The 20,865-nt window shown below is 29.7% G+C and overlaps 1 protein-coding gene across 1 annotated transcript in view; it reads right to left on the bottom strand.

Moving 5' to 3' along the window:
* The window catches only part of LOC123292976, a 290,099-nt gene that overhangs the window by 81,576 nt on the left and 187,658 nt on the right, over positions 1-20,865 (bottom strand). The window contains exon 7 of the mRNA XM_044873690.1: positions 3,796-4,092. Within this exon, the coding sequence (XP_044729625.1) occupies positions 3,796-4,092 (297 nt within the window). The remainder of the gene's footprint in view (positions 1-3,795; positions 4,093-20,865) is intronic.

Consider the following 20,865-nt stretch of genomic DNA (forward strand, 5'->3'; position numbering starts at 1 on the left):
TGCATAATAGGATTAGAAAATACACAACAAAATCGTTGAAAATTCTATTAAAAAGCTAACAATATTAAGGGAAGAAAGCTTTAGACATGGGAAAATTTATTATCTTAACTGTGTATCTGTTTATTAACGTATATGTGTATCTGTGTGTTTGCCTGTGGTAACGTAGCTACTAAACGGATACACCGACCTTGATTTTTGTTTGTTTGAAAGGTTATTTAATAAAGAGAGCTTTTTATAGATATATTTCAAGTTCGAGTTTAGGATTCCGCACCAGATAACAACTGCAACAGAAGTGATAATCTTCAAACGGTCGAGCCGATTTTTTTGAATCGTAGCTTGAAACACTTTCAATCAAATCACCTTTGAAACAAAAGAAAATCAAAATCAGTTCATCCGTTTAGGAATCACTGATGAGTTGCTTATACCTGAATTTCGGTCGAAGATTTCTTTACTTTATATATTTTCAATTTTGATGATCAATTATATTATAATTTGACAATATAAGACGAAAAGTTGGAATAAAATTTTTCGATATCTGGCGTAATTTTTAAAATATCGAAAAATGAAAATTTTGTTTAATTATTCAGCTTTCGATATTTCTATGTCCAGGCACATATCGAAGAATTGTATTTTTCGTCTACATTCGTGAAGTTATAACAAAATTCATCATCAAAGTTGAAAAAAAGATAAAAATAAAATCAGCTCTAAATCTACCCTGCTCTTACATCCCTTATATGGACGGAGACACTTAGTTTTTGCTTTTCTATGCCATTGCTTACATGTTTACTTTCTATTCAAAAGTTTTTTTTTTTTTTTTTTTTTTTTTTTTTAAATTTGTTTTTATTCATTCCAAATGAAATTATCAGAAACTTTCAAAATATGTCCTTTTTTTAGATTCCTCCATAAAAGCCAATGCATTTTCAATGACTTTTTTCTTAAAAATTTGCACGTATATCTTTGCTGAAATTTTTACCTCATATTTTTTCAGTAAAAGTCTGCCTATATACAAAAGAAACTTTAAGCCTTTCAATCAAACATTTTTGTCATGCTCATACATCCTTAATAGCCTCATTAGTGTACGAAGAAAAAAAAAGGTTAAGTTACGTATTTTAAAGCTGCCCATTGCCTTCAACTCTGAGCTAAGTCAAAATCGGTTATAACGACATTGAAGGTACCAATAACCATGGTCTTTATAGCCGAGAGTCATATCACATAATAAAGAAATATAGACGCAATACAAAATAAACACACTGTATATTATATAAAATAATATCAGAAATCTTTTTGAATGAAGATTTTGAATTGCTTAAGACAGTAATTTAGTGTTCTTTCTAGTATATTATTGCCATGCATTCTACTATTCTATATACTTGAAGTAAATAATAAAATGACGAATTATTTTCTTTGTAACATATCATACACACACATATATATACATTTACATATATACTTTGTTTATGTATTTGATATATGATTTGATAAATGATTTAAATTATATTTAAAAACTATTATAATTATTTGTGTGATAAGTACTTGGCTTGGTACTCTGTTACTTGTGTTTGCTATTCATTCTATATATTATTATAATACCATTCAAATATTTGAATAAAATATATGTAGTCTATGGTTTATGAACAGACACAATACACTGATGTTCGAAAAAATTGTAGTAAGTTTTTATTAAGATATTTCAAGATCCAACTTAAGTGTGAAAACAAACAATTGACTGAGTAAATTCATGTCTAGACTGTGTTGATTACTCTGTCACATTACATGTACATACATGTCACACATATATAACTGATATTTCCATATAATACATACTATACAATTTGCGCATAATTTGCGATCTCACGGGTAAACAGTGATGTTTACGAAAAAATGTTTCAAACAAAAGTTGTTTATCTTTTTATTTAAACTTTAATTTTGCATTTAAACTTTAGTTCTATCTCTAACGGTTTACAAGATGGGTCCTACGGACCAAAACCCAATTGACCTATGGTCACTTTTTACGACCTAAGCATGCTATAAAATTTTCAGCTTGATATCTCTTTTTGTTTCTGAGTTATCGTGATGACAGACGGACATACGACAGACAGACAGACAAATAACCGGAAATGGACCAATTAGGTGATTCTATGAGCACCTATACCAAAATTTTGTTCATAGCATCAATATTTTTAAGCATTACAAACAGTAGCTAAATTTATTCTTGTGAAATGAAATTTTAATAATTTTAGAAACATTCCTATCATAGTTTTTCTATCGAGAAGTGTTCAAGGAAATTTTTTATTAAAAAATAATTTTAATCAATTTTTTCGGTGAACGGTTCTTCTTAGGCAAGCCGATATCATTATTTTCGTAATTAAATTACCTTTCTTCTGGGGCGAAGTTCGATTGGTAAACAGATCGGTGTAGTTATCCATATTGACTTACCTGTCCATATGGTATGAGCAGATTTACACCGATCTACTAGCACTTTCCGAAAATCTATGATGGGCGTCTTTAAAAATCTTACACTAGCTCTTATACCGTATGCGTTATATAGAGAATCAGTCGGGACCTTTCAATTTTTTTTTTTCGCTACAACCGGTACGATTTTTAACCCGCGAAATAAAAAAAGTTTGACCACTTTGTGTATGTGTCTGTCTGTATCTATCTGTGGAATCATAGCGCCTAAACGAATGACATTTTTTGATTTTTTTGTTGTGTTTGAAAGTTAATTTAATGGAGAGTGTTCTTATCTATTTTTAAAGTGCGACTTTAGGGTTCCGTATTCGAAAAAACTGAAAGATTGTCGATGATCTTCCAAACTGAACCAGCAAAAAGCTTTAAGCAAAAAGGTAATTTAATGCAGAGTGCTCTTAGATTAGTTTCAAGTGCAAGTTTAGGGTTCCGTACCCGAACTTTTTTTCGTTTTGTGGATTTCACTTGTGACTGAATTTATTTTCAATGTTTAATAGTTCTTTAAAATAAGTTCGAATTAATTGAACTAAAGTGTTTTTATACAAATATTTTGTTTATATTGTATATTAATATATACAATTTTTTTTTCATTTTACTAAATGTCAAAAACAATTGTGATGCATGTTTGTTCAAGAAAATTGAATAAAAGAATAAAATTTTCTTTGAAAATACTATATGAAAAGAAATTGTTACATGGTGAAGTTCATGGTTTTGATATTTAAATACTAGTATGTACAGATAGAATTTTCTGAGATGACTCTTTCACGTATTTCAATAAAAAATCAAAGAGTTTAAATAGAATTTTGACATTAACATTTCGATTATAGTTGTTTTTTGAAAAACTGAGACTTTTAAAATAAACTATTACATTTTATTTAAATTATTTTTCAATAAATCGACTAGATTTAGTAGATTAATTGCTTTAATTTTATGCCCGGTTTATGGATACCTTCAAGAATAGGCATGTTGACAAAAAATTTTTTGTCACTTCAGGCGAAGAAACCTCACTGCATGGACAGAAAATTGAAGTTAGTTTTTGAAAATCTATAAAGGTTCGCAAAATATGAACGTTTAGCTTTCCTAATTAAATAAAGAGAAAGATATAAGTTAGGGTCGTCATTTCGCTCCGATATCATCATAGAGATAGGTACATATAAAATACATATCAAACTTTGTTTCTCCTTCAAATTTCGTCATTGTGTCAAGTCTTGTTTTACATTTTATGCGTAATTTGGAAAAAACGACATCAGGCTCAATTAGTGCTTTACAGAGATATAGATTTTAGCGATCAAGGAAAATTGAAAAACTAAATAATATTTCGATACTTACATGCGGGTACAACTTGAAAAACACACGGATGTGTTTGGCCACCAATGGCATTACGCCCCCAACATGTTAAAGTACCATAATCACGTTCGGATGCTGGGGTATACTTTAATTCGCTGAAACTACCATTAGCGGTGGCAAATCGTGCTGGTGATACATCAAAACTTTCTCCACTGTTATTAAATTGCCATAAAAATGTCACATCACTTGGATCTGCAGTCACATGACAACGGACACGTAATACTTCATCAAGTGATGCTCCAATAACATTTATTTCACTATCGACGCACACTGGAGCAACTGTAACAAAACGAATACATTGTTAGGATTTTGTACAACAAAAACCATTTGAAAATTTTCTTAAAAGGTAAAATTTTAACTTTGAATATTGAAAAATTTATTTCTACAGTTATTATTGCGTAAACTATACTTACGAATTGGCTTATATAAAAATCAATTTTCTTTAATAGTCCCCAATGACATTGCTTTTTCTCTTAGGAGTTTTCAGGACAGAAGAACATGTATTTTAGATTGTCAATTTTAATATAAAGCAAAAAAAACTTTTTCTGATTCCTTTTATTAGAAATTAAGCTGATTATATTTGAGCTAGAATTATGTATACTTAAAAGCTACACATTTATTTTCTAGAAACATCACCCACAAATGGCATTATGCCATAAATATCATGGTTTAAGTACCCAATGCCATTTTCACGAAAGGAAAATATCAAATAACGTGTTGGTGTATGTGTGTATGTATGTGGGGGTGTTTGCCTTTATATATAAAAATGATGTTTTCGATAGGTACTTCAAGAAAGTCGAAATCAGTACATAAGAATTGTATGGTAGGGATCCCATTTTGAAGTAAATTTCATAATTTGGTCAAAGTAAGAGATGGTGTTGTAATAGTAATAATCGTACTTTTGTAGCAAAGTAGTTTTCCATCATTGCAATTGTTCTATAATGATTATATTAATTCCTTGAATCTTCAAGATGATCAATCTAGAAAATTTTCGGCCTCGGCTATGATTCTTGTTTTGCCCCCAGATACAGGGTGGGACATTTTAATCAATACACCCCAATATCTCGTTTTGTCCAATCAAAACATTGCTTAACAAACGTAGTTTGATGGAATATATCATGTTCTGACATCAGATTGGACCTAGTTCTTCGGGGTCTTTAATAGCCAATTTAGATTGTAAGCGGTAAAGGGGTAGAATAACAATTTAAATAAAAAAAAAGTAACATTTTCGTCTCTATTTTTTCGAAAATCGTCAGCTTTCGGAGAAAATACGACTTAAAAATACGCCATTAATGTATTTAAGCGAAAGAAAACACGCTATCAACCGAAAAATGCTTTAGCCAAAAGTTATCAAAGGTAATAGAGGACATTCGCCTGTGTCAAAGACTTTGAGCTTCAATTATTATCCATAAGCGTATTTCTTTTGATTAAATCAAATAATGCAAAGTTAATTTTTTTGTACAATTATTTTCAACAAAAATTGTTAGTTTTTTTATGAGGATCAACTTTTTAATTAAAAAAGCTATTCTGTCTCTTACCGTTTAGACTCTAAATTGGCTGTTAAAGCAACCGGAAGAACTAAGTTCAATCTGATGTCAACACAAAATTCTCCATCAGACTCTACAATTTTTTTCTCCATCAGACTCAGACAGTTATTTTTTGACTGGTTAGTCAAAAAAAAAAAAACAGATCTTTTAGCCATTATAAATTAAAATGACCTACTCTGTAGATATGCAAGGGAAAATAAAGTTGTTGCGGCTATTACAGGACACTGGTTGGGCGGCAGGTATGCTGAACGCCTGGGTCTGGCAGTGTATCACGACTGCCAGTGTAGGGGCTGCCACAGTGGAGAGGAGACAATGTCTCATCTTGTCTGTCACAGCCCAGCTCTTGTCATGAGGAGATGGACTTACTCGAGCCAGTCTCTTTTGACGTCATCTCCAACCTAAAGTCCGTCGACGTCAAAACTTTCTTCTGCTGTTCTTAAACAGCTCCAAATTGTTCATGGAGTAGTGGCCGGAGATGGGCCAGCACTTTTTCGGTATCACAACGGACTCTAACCTAACCTAAGCACGCTGAACACAAATTCTTGAAATTCAATTACTGTTGTGATTGTTTTATAAATCGATCCTTCTTATTTAATTAATCATATTAGAATCCCTCCAGCAAGTGTAGCCTACTACTTCGAAATCTAACAATATAATAAAATTTTGCACATATATTTTATATTGTTACATTTAGAAGTAGTAGGTACTCTCGACATGTCTCGACATGAAGGGATTCAAACAATGGATGTGTGTAGCGTCCGATATCAAAATTGTTGACCCATTATTGGGGCTAAATACAAGTCTTTTAAAATCTACAAGCTTACAAAAATTACATCTTGCTAAAATCGTATTCGACAAGTATAACTGACAAGCATACGGCCGTAAACGTTCTAGATCCTGAAATACTCTTTGGATATACAGTGCGTCCCCTGTTAGAGGTAACTAAACTTATTTTGCATTTTAAGAAAAAAAGTCATTGTTTATAACAAATTTTGCTTGTTTTGAAAAGTATGCAGGCATATTTAAAAACTTCTGAATAATGTACAGGGTAGCCAAAAATAGGGAGTCATTAATTTTCTTTTTGGTAAACTACCCTTCCTTTTTATCAGTTGACAAAATGTTACTAAGAGAAGAAAAGTTGCTTGCAATTAACAATTATGACTATACAAAATATCAAGAAGATCTATGTAATTTAATTAAAACATCATTTTAATTCGAACAAAAGTTGTAAGTACTAAAAAACGTAAAGAAAATAATAATAAGTCAGTTAAGAAGTTCTTCAACTTTATGTCATTTAAATCACAATTATAAACTTTTTGTTGATATAACCCCACAAAAGAACTAGAGATGTTACAGTTTCATAGGAAATTGAAATAGTCTATAATTGACTTTAGACTATTAAGAATATTATTTAAGTTTAGACAAGCTTTTTGTATTTTTCTGTGGACTGTGTTAGGGAATTAATAACAAAATTTTTTTTTTCGGATAAAAAAGCAACATTGACAAATAATAGAATTGTAAAAGTTGGAAATATCTTCTTGGAATTTTGTATAGATCCATAATTGTTAATTGCGAGCAACTTTTCTTAGTAACGTTTTATCAAGGACGGATAATTTACCAAAAAGAAAAATAGTTATTCCAAAATTTTGGTACCCTGTACATTTTTTAGAAGTTTTAAATATACCTGCATACTTTTCAGAGTAAGCAAAATTTTTTATAAAGAACGACTTTTTTTTTCTTAAAATGCAAAATAAGCATTTTTTATAAGTATAGTTGCCTCTATACGTGAACACACTGTAGTTAGTCTATGGTAGTATGATATCGTGTATAATTTTGCACAGCATGAGGTTTATCTGTTGACAATTTATTGAATGATGCTTTTTTAATGGAAGATTTACTTTTATGTTTGTTTGTCTTTTATAAGTAGATCAAAAATTTATCAAATTAGTAAATTTCGGAGAAACAAAGACATAAGTTGTAAATATTATGAAACGCATTTATTTTGATATGAACTACTTCTTATTAATCTTATTGATATACAAGATAAAACAAACAATTGACTGAGTTAATTGTTGAAATACCATTTATAGAGAGTGTTGATGACCCAATCGTTGGTTTTTTTACGTCTGTAAATAGAGAAAGATATCCACTCTAAGATAGCCACACACATGTAACTGATATTCCTATATAATACATAAAAAAATAATTTGCGCCCACGCGGGTAAACAGTGATGTTTACGAAAAAAAGTTTCCAACAAAAGTTGTTTATTTTTTTATAAGAAACATTTTTTTACATTTAAACTTTTGTTCTATCTCTAACGGTTTTCAGATGGGTCCTATGGACCCTAGACCCAATTGACCTATGTTACTCATTTATGAACTCAATCTTACTTTTTACGACTTGATCACGCTGTAATAATAATTTCAACTTTTTATCTCTTTTCGTTTTTGAGTTATCGTGTTGACAGATAGACGGACAAACGAATAGACGGACAGATAGACACACAGACAGACGGACAGACAACCGAAAACGGACTAATTAGATGATTTTATGAACAACTGTACCAGCATTTTGTTGGTAGCATCAATATTTTCAACCGTTACAAACTTGGGACTACACTTAATATACTGATATAGTTCTTAACTTACTATGATGATATAGTTCATTTGTATATGGTATAAAAATACTATAATCAAATAGTTTCCTAGAATTCTGTTAGAATACCATTCCTACATGTCTATCATTTAAACTAAGTTGTGGTAATTAACAATTTTACATTTTTTATGCCACTTGCTTCCGTTCATTGCCCTTCGTATATGATTTTAGTCGATATCTCAGAAATAACTCGATCAATTGTCAAATTTTTGAATCTGTTGGACCAAAGTTACTCTAAAATATAAATTTTGTTAAAATAGACAAAGAAACATTACTATGGATTTTTTTTGAAGATTTTGGGAAAACAAACAACCATTTTTTTCGGAATGTGATAAAACTTAGACGTACATAGACAAAGAAAGTACCTACATAGCCAATAATTTTGATAGAAAAACAAAAATTGTGTTTATCTAATGATCGAGTGACAAACTCCGTTATCTTCAAAAATACTCATTTAATTGTCAGTAAGCAACATTTTTATGTTCTTTGAGTTCCAATTATTATAAATTATAATAAATAGAATGACTGCGAATTTTCTGGAATATCAACTTGAAAATTGTTGGGAGGATTATGTGTCAGTTTTCAGTTATTTTATAATTTAAACATATTTTTCAACCCTAAAATCTATTAATTTTATTGTGTTATATAAACACAAAATGAATTATCGGATATAATATTACGTATACCACATGTATGCATACGTCGGGTTTTTCATTAAGTGTGTCCAAAAACTTCAATTAAACAAGCTCGGTATGAGGTATAATTAAAATTTTAATGAGATATTATTTTCGCCATTTTAGATGATATATTATTTCATTAAATTGCAATATTTTTGAGAAATAAATTTCAACGATTTATACTCTACAGAGCCGAATATACGTAAACTAACAATAGTGCACGAAGAGGCCCGAAAATTTTCGAAAGAAATATAAGTTTGCTTGCATCTTTAGCAAATTTTCAACGGCTTGCGAAAATTTATTTAAAAAAAAAAACTGAAGATAGGTTGAAAAAATTTGAAACATTCATAATTCGAAAATAGATATCATTTGAAAAATAAAAGTTATTTGTATTTTAAGGAGACAAACACCAAGGCAAATTTTGATTTAGAGTTGAAATTATTTGTACTTTATTTTAAACTTTGATGATTCATTTTCTTATTACTTCATCAATGTGGACGAAAAATAAAAATAAAATTAGTTTTCAAAATAACGAAACCTAAATAATTAAACAAAATTTTCAATTTTCAATATTTTGAGTTTACTCCAGATATCGAAAAGTTTTATTCTTACTTTTCGTCTTATATTGTCAAGTTATAACATAATTCACCATCAAAACTGAAAACATATATTTTTTAAAATTATGTTCCCACTACCGTGCTCATACACTCTTAGTTTGTCACGCACAACGGGTTTTTTTGTTTACAATAATTTATTAAGGTTTTTACTTTAATTTAAATGTTTTTTTAAAACCAATGTTAAATATACCTATTTGATGTCATTTATTTATTTAAATAATCGAGCAGCGGCCCCCTAAAATTTGCAGAATTGATTTAGACTTAGTCCAGCTTCATATAAAAAAAATGAAGTTTTTTATTTAAAATAGCCTTGGTGCTCGCTCGTACATCCTGAAAATCGAACGTGATAAAAATGCTCATAAAGGAAGTGCTGACGGAATAAATACAACACTCGCTTACTAAACTTTGGTTGCTATTTGGCTGGTAAACAATTTGCTATACCATTTATATTAGTAATATATATCAAGGTATACAAAGTTTAAATCCAACGCTTGTAACGCTTAAAAATATTGATGCTCTAGGAATAAAATTTTGATAAAGGTGTTCATAAAACCCCCTAATTAGTCCATTTCTGGTTGGTTGTCTTTCTGTCCTTCTGTCAACACGATAACTCAAAAACGAAAAAAGAAATCAAGTTGAAATTTTTAAAGCGTTCTCAGGGCGTAAAAAGTGAGGCTAAATTCGTAAATGTGCAACAACGGTCAATTGGGTCCTGTGTCCGTAGGGCCCATCTTGTAATCGTTAAATATCATATAAACAGTTAGAGATAGAACAAAAGTATAAATGTAAAAAATGTTCCTTATAAAAAAATTATCAACTTTTGTTTTAAACATTTTTAGTTACCATCACTGTGTACCCGTGAGGGCGTAAATTGTACAGTATGTATTATATGGGAATATCAGTTATATATGTGTAACATGTATGTATGTGTAATGTGACAGTGTAATCAACACTGCCTATACATGGTATTTCAACAATTTACTCAGTCAATTGTTTGTTTTCACTTATTTAATTGAAGTTTGGACTTCGAACACTCTTAATGGAAAACACAATACATCACATATGTTGTGTTCATCTACAGTTAAAAACAAAGTAACAAAATTATGTTTGTAAATGATCTCTGTTATCAAACTGAACAACTCTTCATTATTTAGTTGTTTTTTATTGTCAATAAATAGTTAGTTCCACATAATTATTGGTTGTCATTTGATGTGATGATTATGCAATATCCCCTGTCAGCTCTGAACAGTAAAGATACCTGCCATTCCATACAATGTACTCGTATATGTACAAAGGATTATTTACCAAGTTAGGAAACATCATTATTAGTTGTCATAGAACTAACTATTTCTGTTCGAGTTATGTTCCCACATGCATCAATTATTCCCCCATTTGCTTATATTTTATCACATGATCTGTAATTTTTAGGGTTCATTATATTCTCTGCAAAAAGAAAACGGAGATGCGTAGTTCAGAGTCATCCGTTTATCTCTATCTCTATATATCATAAATGCGGAAGTAAACATGTTTGTTTGTTTGTTTGTTTGTTACGCTTTCACGCTAAGACTAGCGAATGGTTTTTAATGAAACTTTACAGCAATATAGCTCATACTTTATAACAAATGAGTTATAATTTACTAAGATATATTAAAGTTTTTACAGAAATTTGTGATTTATGGTTTAAAATGATGATTATAGATGGAGCAGATCTCTCAATGAACTATGACTATTTTACATTTCACAAAATTGAAAACTGTGCACATCAAGAGAGGTGGAGGCTATAAAGCGGTGTTTTTTACTTTTAAGTCCAGTGAAACGGACGGATATCACGCTAGTTATACATATTTTTCTAATTCGTATGAAAATTTTGAATGCTCAAGTTTGTTTTTCGATCTGCTTGGCTATCGTGGCTAAACGGTTGAGTCGTGGACGATTAGCTTAAGGCATGCATTTTTGTATGAATCATGGATAGGGAAGCTAAAATTTCCCTAATAAACAAACTTTCCAGTTTTTATACTAATAAATAGTAATCAAGGTATACTTATTTTAGTCCCAAGTTTGTTATGCTAAGAAATATTGATGATACGAACAATATTTGGGAATATATATTCATAAAATTACCTAATTAGTAGTCCATTTCTGGCTGTTCTACCACCTGTGTCTGTCCGTCATCACGATAACTCAAAAACGAAAAGAGATATCAAGCTGAAATTTTTATAGCGTGTTCAGGACGTTAAAAGTGCGTTTGAGTTCGTAAATGAGTAACATAGCTCAATTGAGTCTTGAGTTCGTAGGACCAGTCTTGTTAACGGTTAGTGATACAAGAAAAGTTTAAGTATAAAAAATGTTCCTTAACAAAATAAACGACTTTTGTTTGATGAATTCTCTTGTAAACATCACTGTTACCCGTGAGGGCGCAAACTAGGACAAAATTTTGCTGTCCATTTTCTCCAAAACTATAAAAAATAGGGGTTGAAAATTTGCAGGTAACTTCAATTCTTTCTTTTGATTTGTTTAATATTAACTACGGTAAGTCAACTGAGCCACTAGTTAAAGTGTACCAACTATCGTATCCAGTATTACTAGGATAGAGAGTGTGATGTAGCTGCTACACCAAAAATGAAATCTAATATTTGTGATGGAGTGAATGGTAAAGACATTAAAGTGGTACACTAGGCCTCTCCAAATAAATGAAGAGCTGAAATATTCAGCGAAATACTGGGAACACAAATAGTGTAACACGATGGACCTCAGACTTTGATGGAGCTCAGCCAGTGAGTGTCAGCCTTCCATCCTAATCTAAATATCAACTAAAATTTTTTCTCCCACCCAACTCTCTAGTCTCAATGAGCCGTTTTAGCCGATTTTTCTATCTACGAAGAATTATTGGAAAATTAGATAGCTCACGTCGCCAACACCGACAGTTCTCGTATACTTGCGATATTATTCTGAAAGGTGTGAATCTTGCATTCTTGATTTTGTAATGAAACCTAGAATTAAAAATAAAATCCTAATTTTCAAAAGAAAATTACCGAACTGTGTGTTTTCTATCACTTAGTCGATGTTTTTTTTTCTACACTCATCAAATTTTAATACAAATTCATATATTATACAAATATGAATCCCTACATGGATATAATATATGCAGTCTAAAAATTATGTAAAATATATTACATGTTTAAAACTAATATTTATTTAATTCATTATGTCGTATATCAAAAAATATTGTTCTGCAAACAATTCATAATTTCATATATACCTACTTGGATTAAACAGAAAAAAAAACTACAAATCAGCAAAAACACTTGTAAAAAAACAAGTTGGTTGATATTATTTATCAATTCGAATTTTGTCTAGACACCATACTACTTATATAAGAACAATCACTAAACTGATGACTGTCATAAAACTTTTGCGTTCTTTTGAAGCAATCATAGCGACATATACTTTTTCATAATCCCATGGATTTTCGTTCGTTGTTGAATAAAGGTTGGAAAAAATATATAAGTACTAGATTGTCCCCGCCCGCTTCACTGTTCTTAAAAGTAAAAACCACCACTTTATAGCCTCCGCCCTCTCTTGATATACACAGTTTTCAATTTTGTTAAATGTAAAATAGTCATAATTCAGTGAGTATATCACAATAGTTGGCCATGATTTACTATTTTAAATTTTTACAGAATTCTTTAATTTATGGTTCAAAATGATGATCATAGATCTGTTCCATTTATAATCATCATTTTGAACCATAAATTAAAGATTTCTGAAAAAATTAAAAAATGGTAAATGTCAAATTAAATTAAATTTTTTTATTTTTTTTAATTATATCTTTAAAAATTATAGTTCATGTGCTATTCTGATATATAAGCTATATTGCTTACAGTTTCATTAAAAATCATTCGCTAGTTTTACCGTGAAAGCATAACAAACAAACAAACAAAGCTGCTTACTTTCACATTTAAAATATATATAAGTATTAATTGGTATCAAATTTAGAGCTGAAATTTATTTTTTATACATAATATAAAAGTTTTTTTACATTTTTAACAAATACTATAGTTTGGAAATTTGGTAAAAAGTCTTTTTTTTAAATTGTGGTGTTTTTAAAGGGCATATTTTTAATCCGCAAGTAACAAATAAGGATGATAAAAATTTAACGTTTATATGTGTCGGTCGGTGGCAGTAGCTCCTAACCGGATGATTCAATTTTGATTTTTTTTTTAGGTTTGAAAGGTTTAATTTGATCGAGAATGTTTTTATCTATTTTTCAAAAGTTTAGTTTTCCGTACTTGATAACAACTGGAGGAGATGACCCCCAAACGGCTCAGTTACTTAATAGTTACGATATCACAAACGATTCGATCAAACCTGATTTTTTTCGAGGATTTTTAAAAATTTTTAATTAAAGTGTTATTAATTAATATTGTAGTTGTGAGACAATCAAGCACCCGTAGCCATCTAAAATACTCATTCGGAGCATCTATCTAGGTTTTCACCTACGTAGTATACCTCCCTCGCATAAGTGAAAAATCAAAAAATTTGTGGACAGTATAACTTTATGTTACAAGAGTCTTAAATCGAAAATTCCAACTTTCAACTTTATTTGAAATACGTACGTTGAAAGTACTGCGTTTTCAAATGACCGCAATAACGCTGTAGGCAATTTGCCGGACACTATGATCACTTGATAACACAAATAATAAAATATTTTGTTCGACAAAAATACAGCACCGATGAGCTTGTCTACAACCTCGAACATGTACTTAAGAACTATTGTCTTTCAATACATACATAGTTCATTTTCGCTGGCCTGTTTAATACTTATTAGTATTCAAGTGGTGTATAGTGTCCGATAAATTCCCTCCTGCGTTTCTTCAGACCGATAGCTAAAATGTGACGTTATCGTGCTCATTTGAAAACGCAGCACTTTCGAAAAATCGAAAAAAAAAAGTATGATAGGCTCGTAAAAAGGAAGCAACTCACGATGTTTCAAATATGAATTTATCATTAAAAAAAAAAAACGTGGTGTCCCTCCGGTCTAATAGACAGATGTTGAGAACAAATTTCAATTTATTATTTTTGCTATTAATTTTGAAATGACAAAACAAAAATATTATAAAAATAATATTATTATTTAATTATAAACATAATTTTAAAATCAAAAAACATATTCATCGTATCACGGCCACCATTCTAATTAATTCATTACAATGGTATCATCTCTGTGGGCAATGGCCTGGAATATACGATAATAATTCATAACTCTGTATAGTATTGTTAACAGTATAACAACATATACAGAAGTATATTAGTACTATACACAGGCTGGCTCTGAAAATTTAAATATGCAAATAGACTAGGAAAAACTTTGAATTGTCTAGCCAAGAAATTTGTTTTTGGTTTGAAAATGGAAAAATAATGAGTCAAGTTATTAGAATTGTGATTTACAAAAAATTATTAAAGAACAAATATGTTGAAAACTTAATATAAACCCTGGTAATAAATTTTTAACGATTAAAAATTATGTAATTTTATTTTTGACAGCTGGCATTGAGGCGTGGCTTAATAAATATGGCTGACTTTAGGTTGCTAATTTAGAAACAATACATGTTCTACATGAGAAATGATATAATGTAGAACTTTTTTTGTATTTTTTTTCGTAAGATTTAATTTCTTTTGATGTCATGACTCATTTAATTTTGATTTCATGTCAGCTTTACTATTTGTGTGTTTCGCGATTTTTGATGTGTTTTTTAACGTTTTTCGTTTAAAAAAATGTACTTACTGTGGGAAATAAAACATTTGACAGAAAAAAACTCCGCGTTTGTAGACCTAGTAAATCATATTTATGCGTCCACTTTCGATTTACGCCCATAAGGTGGGATAGAAATACTCCTCGGGCACCACATTCTCTTCATTTAACATGTAAAAAATCTCTTAATTGACGAAAATAAAGATTATTTCCTGGTTCCGGACCAAAATTTAATTCGATGGTCATTAGTTATTATATATTAGACTATTCCAAGCATTTTTCACTATTGACAATTTTCACTAAATCTGTCCATTATCGATATACAAGATTATTATCCAAATAATAAAAACAACTTCAAAGGATGAAATTTATTATCGAATAATTATTTTATACAATAATGTTGCTGTGGTTAACACACAAACACAGCCCTCATTAAAATGACCATACATACCGTAAATCTTTGTAGAACTAGACAAGGTATGCTCGATGTAGGACGAATTTTGGTTCAGTAAGCGCATATACCCAGTTGACGCCATTTTACCCGCTCCCTGATTCAAATGTCGTAAAAAACATGAATACTTTTTGTGTGAACAATCCTTGTGTGAAAAATAGTTCTTGACAATGAATAAATAATTAATGATTAATTATTATAAACTTTTTCCGCCTCAGATTTTTTCAATTTTTAATATGTAAACAAAACAATGATAAATTTGACCGCTCGAATAGAATAGTGAAGGCGCTGAGTGCCTACAAAACTAGATTCTTAAACTAGAACAAATTTGCAATTTTCACATATATAAATATGTGGGATTTTCTTTCGCTAAGGGCTCGCTGTCGACTTATAAACTAATAATGGACCCGAAAAATGATGAAACTTAATACTTACAATCGTGTTAGCTTCGTTGTTATTTCATAAAACGTATTATTATGTGTATAACATTAAAATATAGACACATACCTTAAAGCACAAAAATTTTTTAATTGGCCAATCTACGGACGTTTCAAACTAAGCGCTTCGCGCCGATATTATATCATTTTCATTTTTGCTTACAATTTTAATCATATCTCCGGTTCTATTTGTCCTATCAAGACGGATAAAAAAGGAAATATTTGCTTTTACATGTAGAATAATATGATACAGTATTCGTATACTATATTTTCAATAACTTAGGAGCTATGGGCGTATAAACAATTTATTTGTTTATAAAAAATTTCCCCCCACTTGAGCTATAAACAAGCTGAAAATTCAGATTCAGCGGGTTAAAATACGTCGATACAAAATACAATGTACTCCTTGTTCGGTAGGACCTCTAAATGTATACAAAACATACTCAGCGCCTACTCTATAAATACATAAGCAATATGGCGCTGACTGGGTACCGTGCAAGAGAGTGAAAGAATATCCCCATCTTACTCCTACCTACAAAAGAGCATACCTTGTCTAGTTCTACCAAGCCGTAAATTACTTGGATAATTAACAGTAAACAGAATGAGTGTCCGTTATACAGATTTTTGCCGAAGATTCCTTCTTGAGGAAAATAAAGATTACTTTGTAGTCTGGTAAAAAATTTGATTCAAAAACAACATGATTTTATATTTTAGGCCATTCTAAATACTTTTTGACACTTCGATTATTTTCGTTCAATAGATATTTTCACGTGTTTCCGTTCTGGGATAGCAAATCTAAACTTGCCTTGATAATTTTTTGTTTTTACGAGTATTTACTACTATATAATATTCATACTACATAAGTTTTTTTTATAAACTTTAAGCAACTTCATATCAACTTTCTTTTTTGGGAAATCAATTAGTGTGTATTTAATTTGCCAGATTAAAATGTATGCCATCCTGTGTGGTATATGGTTTATATCATTCTATCTCATAACTAATCAATGCATATTTGCTTTTCAATGTGTTTATGCTTATACGTTTGTATGTGTGTATGTATATGAGATTACACACCCATTATAATTAGTTAATTAAGCTCATTATTATCAATATAATACCTTCACTTCAATAATTAACCAGCTAGGATAGATATGATTGGTTCGTTATTATTGTTTAGGCTTCGTTTATATTATTTTTAATTAAAATAACGAAGCTATCAAACATTTTGATTTTCCGATTAAAATTGTTTTTTTAAAAGTTTTAATGAATAAAAAAAATTTTAGCGCTTCTAAAGGACTGCGTACATCATGTTCACAAAATCTAGTTAACTATGTTTATGCGGTATGTCTAAGGTAGCGGGTTCGATTCACAAATTAATTTAATTAACAAGTGAAAACAAACAATTGACTGAGTTAATTGTTAAAATACCATGTAAAGACAGTGTTGATTACTCTGTCACATTACACATACATACATGTCACACATATAGAACTGATATACCCTGATATAATACATACTATACAATTTGCGCTATCACGGGTGAATAGTGATGTTTACCAAAAAATGTTTCAAACAATTGATGTTTATGTTTTTATAAGGAACATTTTTTACATTTAAACTTTTGTTCTATCTCTAACGATTTACAAGATGGGTCCTACGGACCTAATTGACCTATGTTGCTCATTTACGAACTTGACCTCACTTTTTATCTCTTTAGAACGCTATAAAAATTCAGCTTTATATCTCTTTTCGCTTTTGAGTAATGACGAAGACGACAGACGACAGACGACAGACAGACAACCGGAAATGGACTAATAAGTGATTTTATGAACACCTATGACAAAATTTGTTCATAGTATCAATATTTTTAAGTTACAAACTTGGGACTAAACTTAGTATACCTTGGTATATTTCATATACATGGTATAAATAATTGTGATGGGCTGGTTTGGTGCATGGTATTTGGATGAAGGGGATGTATCTAGTTTCTCAAAATAATTGAAGAGATAAAATTTTCAGTGGAATGATGATAAAACACATCAATGGTATCATAATGGAACCTATGGTCCAACAATAAGTGTCCTTCGTGGTCTAACAATAAGTGGCAATATTACCTAGCTTAGGGAATGAACAAATAACAATTGGGAATACTGGATATGTTGTAATAATTACAGATAAAATGTTTGTTTAGCTTTCCATTGGTGGATGGTATTTACATGAGGGGGGTGAATTCAATCTCTCAAAATAATTTAGGAGCTGAAATTTTCAGCGGAATGGTGAAAAAACACATATATGGTATATATGTGTTATATGGTATTATAATGGACCCTATGGTCTAAGTGTCCCTCATGGACTTTCAATATTACCTAGCTTTACCTAAGGGATAAATGAACAAATAACAATTGGGAATACTCGATTATGTTGTATTAATTGCAGATATGATGTTCGTTTGGCTTTCCAATCAAGGTAGACTCTACTGAGTGATAAAAGCTTGACAAAATTTTTTGTCTAACTAGTTTTTCTTTATCTAATAGGTACTGCTATCTAATAAGTATAATATTGAAATATATTTTAATACATCAAACAGGTATCTTGAAAACGAATATATTAAAGAGTTAGAAAAATATATTCAGTTGGTATTATTGGATAAGATTTCTCAGATTGGTAAGCTATTTTACTTCTCAAGTAGTGAGACTCAAATATTAGGTTTGTATACAGATATCTTTAAACTAAAAGGATTTTTTTTTGATTTTGCAATGAATTTACCGACCGCCTATCTTGCATAAAGTATAATGTAGATCAATCTTGGCTACAATAAGAACAAATTTCCGAAGTTTCCGCATAAATAACATTCCAAAAAAGTTTTCTTTTCATTGTAACTGCTTCTATTTGATATCCTACGCTAAGTAAATGAATTTGAAAATGATGGATTCTAAAATTGGAAAACTGTTCATTGGGTGCGTAGACATTGTAGTTATGACTAATTTTCAATTTTTATCTTGTAAATGTCAATTTAAAATTATTGAAAAATAATAATTAAACTCGTTGCGTTAGAAATTGTAACAATAAGAGACGAAATTGCACAAATTAATAATATTTTTTAAATGTAAATTAATATAATTACTTATTTCAATTTGTTAGAAAATGCTATTAAATTTTCAATTATGACATATATACAATCCATAAACTTATATGTCCATCCATACAATTATATTTATAAAGAAGCATGTCGTTACTATAGTAACTACGCCCATGCAAAGAGCTAATAATCATAAATGTTGCAAATAACTGAAAAATATGAATTAGAGCTGATTTTGTAAAAGAAACATGCCAATTTTCTAAGTTTTTACAATTATTTAAGGTCAATCAATTGATTATGAAGGGCCTGAAAGCAACATCAAATCTTATATTTAGAATAATGAATCAAAAAAAAAACATTTTCCCTCTAATATTTTGTATATTTTAAAATTTAGCTTTTTACTTCTCATGTGATGTGTAGGAGTAAAAATATTTGCTCACAAATATTTTGAAAATAAGGAATTGAAACTGTATTACATGAGAAAATAATAATATTTTTGATCTTGTGTTTGTGATCAGTTTGAGTTTGTTTTTAAGATTAAAATCTGCTCTGTTAAACATATTTATTAATAGGTAAGTAGTTTATACAAAAAGATAGATAGATATCCTAAAAATAATTTTCTATTAAGTATAATAAGTATATCCGTAAGGTACACCTAAACTAAACAATTAAAACTACAAAGTAACTGTGAATTATATTTAATATCAAAGAGCACATAACAAAATTTTGTTATTAAATTCATTAAGGGTTAAATTTTAATTAAACAACACACGCACAAGTACTGACTGGTAAGTCCAATATAATAAATAACAACTATACCTATGTCTTATTCTAAATAGAGTTTGTAAAATAATGAAGGCAGTGAGAGCAAAATCCTTCATCCTTCAAAGAGAACAAAATCAGAATCGGTTAATCTATTTAGGAGCTACGATGACACAAAATTAGGTTTAATCGATTCATTTGTGACTCCTAAACAAATTAACTGAATTTGTTTTTTTTGAAAGGTAATTTGATCGAAAGTGTTCTTAGCTATGTTTCAACAAAATCTGCTAACTTGTTTAAAAAATTCGGGCTTGAATTGCAGCTTAGAACAATCTCGATCAATTACCTTTGGAAAAAAATCAAAATTGGTTAATCTAGCTAAGAGCTTTGATGCCACATATAGACACACAGACACACAGATGGATAGAAACACAAATTCGTTAATAATATGAAAACTGTCTGAAATTTTGTTTATCACAAATAAATTCGAATTTTATATATGGTGTGAGTGCAAGTAATTGCATGGTGTGTAGTAAACGTTCACATGCAGTTATATTTAAATGCGTTTCCACCATTTACTTACTATTCGTTGTGTGTGGACTCATGGTTAATTTTGGCGATAAAGGAGGCTGTTATGACTAATTTGAAATTCTTTACATGATAATATTAAAGACAATGTCAAATTAAAATTATTGAAAAACACTAATTAATTAAACTTAATGCATTAAAAATTGTGAAAATAAGAAATCAAATTGCACAAATATTTTTTTCAAATGTAAATTATCATAATTATTTATTTAAATTTGTGAGACAATAATATAAAATTTTCAATGTAAATCATAAATGCAATCCATACAATTATACATGCATTCATACAATTCTAAAATTAAAAGTAGTGTATCGTTACCATGCCTCCAATAAAACTCACTCAAGTGCGAATAACTAAAAACTTGGAAAGCAAGTGTGTAAGTTTTGTAAATTTGCGATGCAGTCAAATAATTGCTCCTGAAATGTGTTTAAAAGTGCTTTTTACATGAATATTATATAATTCATTACGCTAATGATATTCATTAT

The sequence above is a fragment of the Chrysoperla carnea genome, chromosome 2, assembly GCF_905475395.1.
Source record: "Chrysoperla carnea chromosome 2, inChrCarn1.1, whole genome shotgun sequence".
In the NCBI taxonomy this organism is placed as follows: Eukaryota; Metazoa; Arthropoda; class Insecta; order Neuroptera; family Chrysopidae; genus Chrysoperla; species Chrysoperla carnea.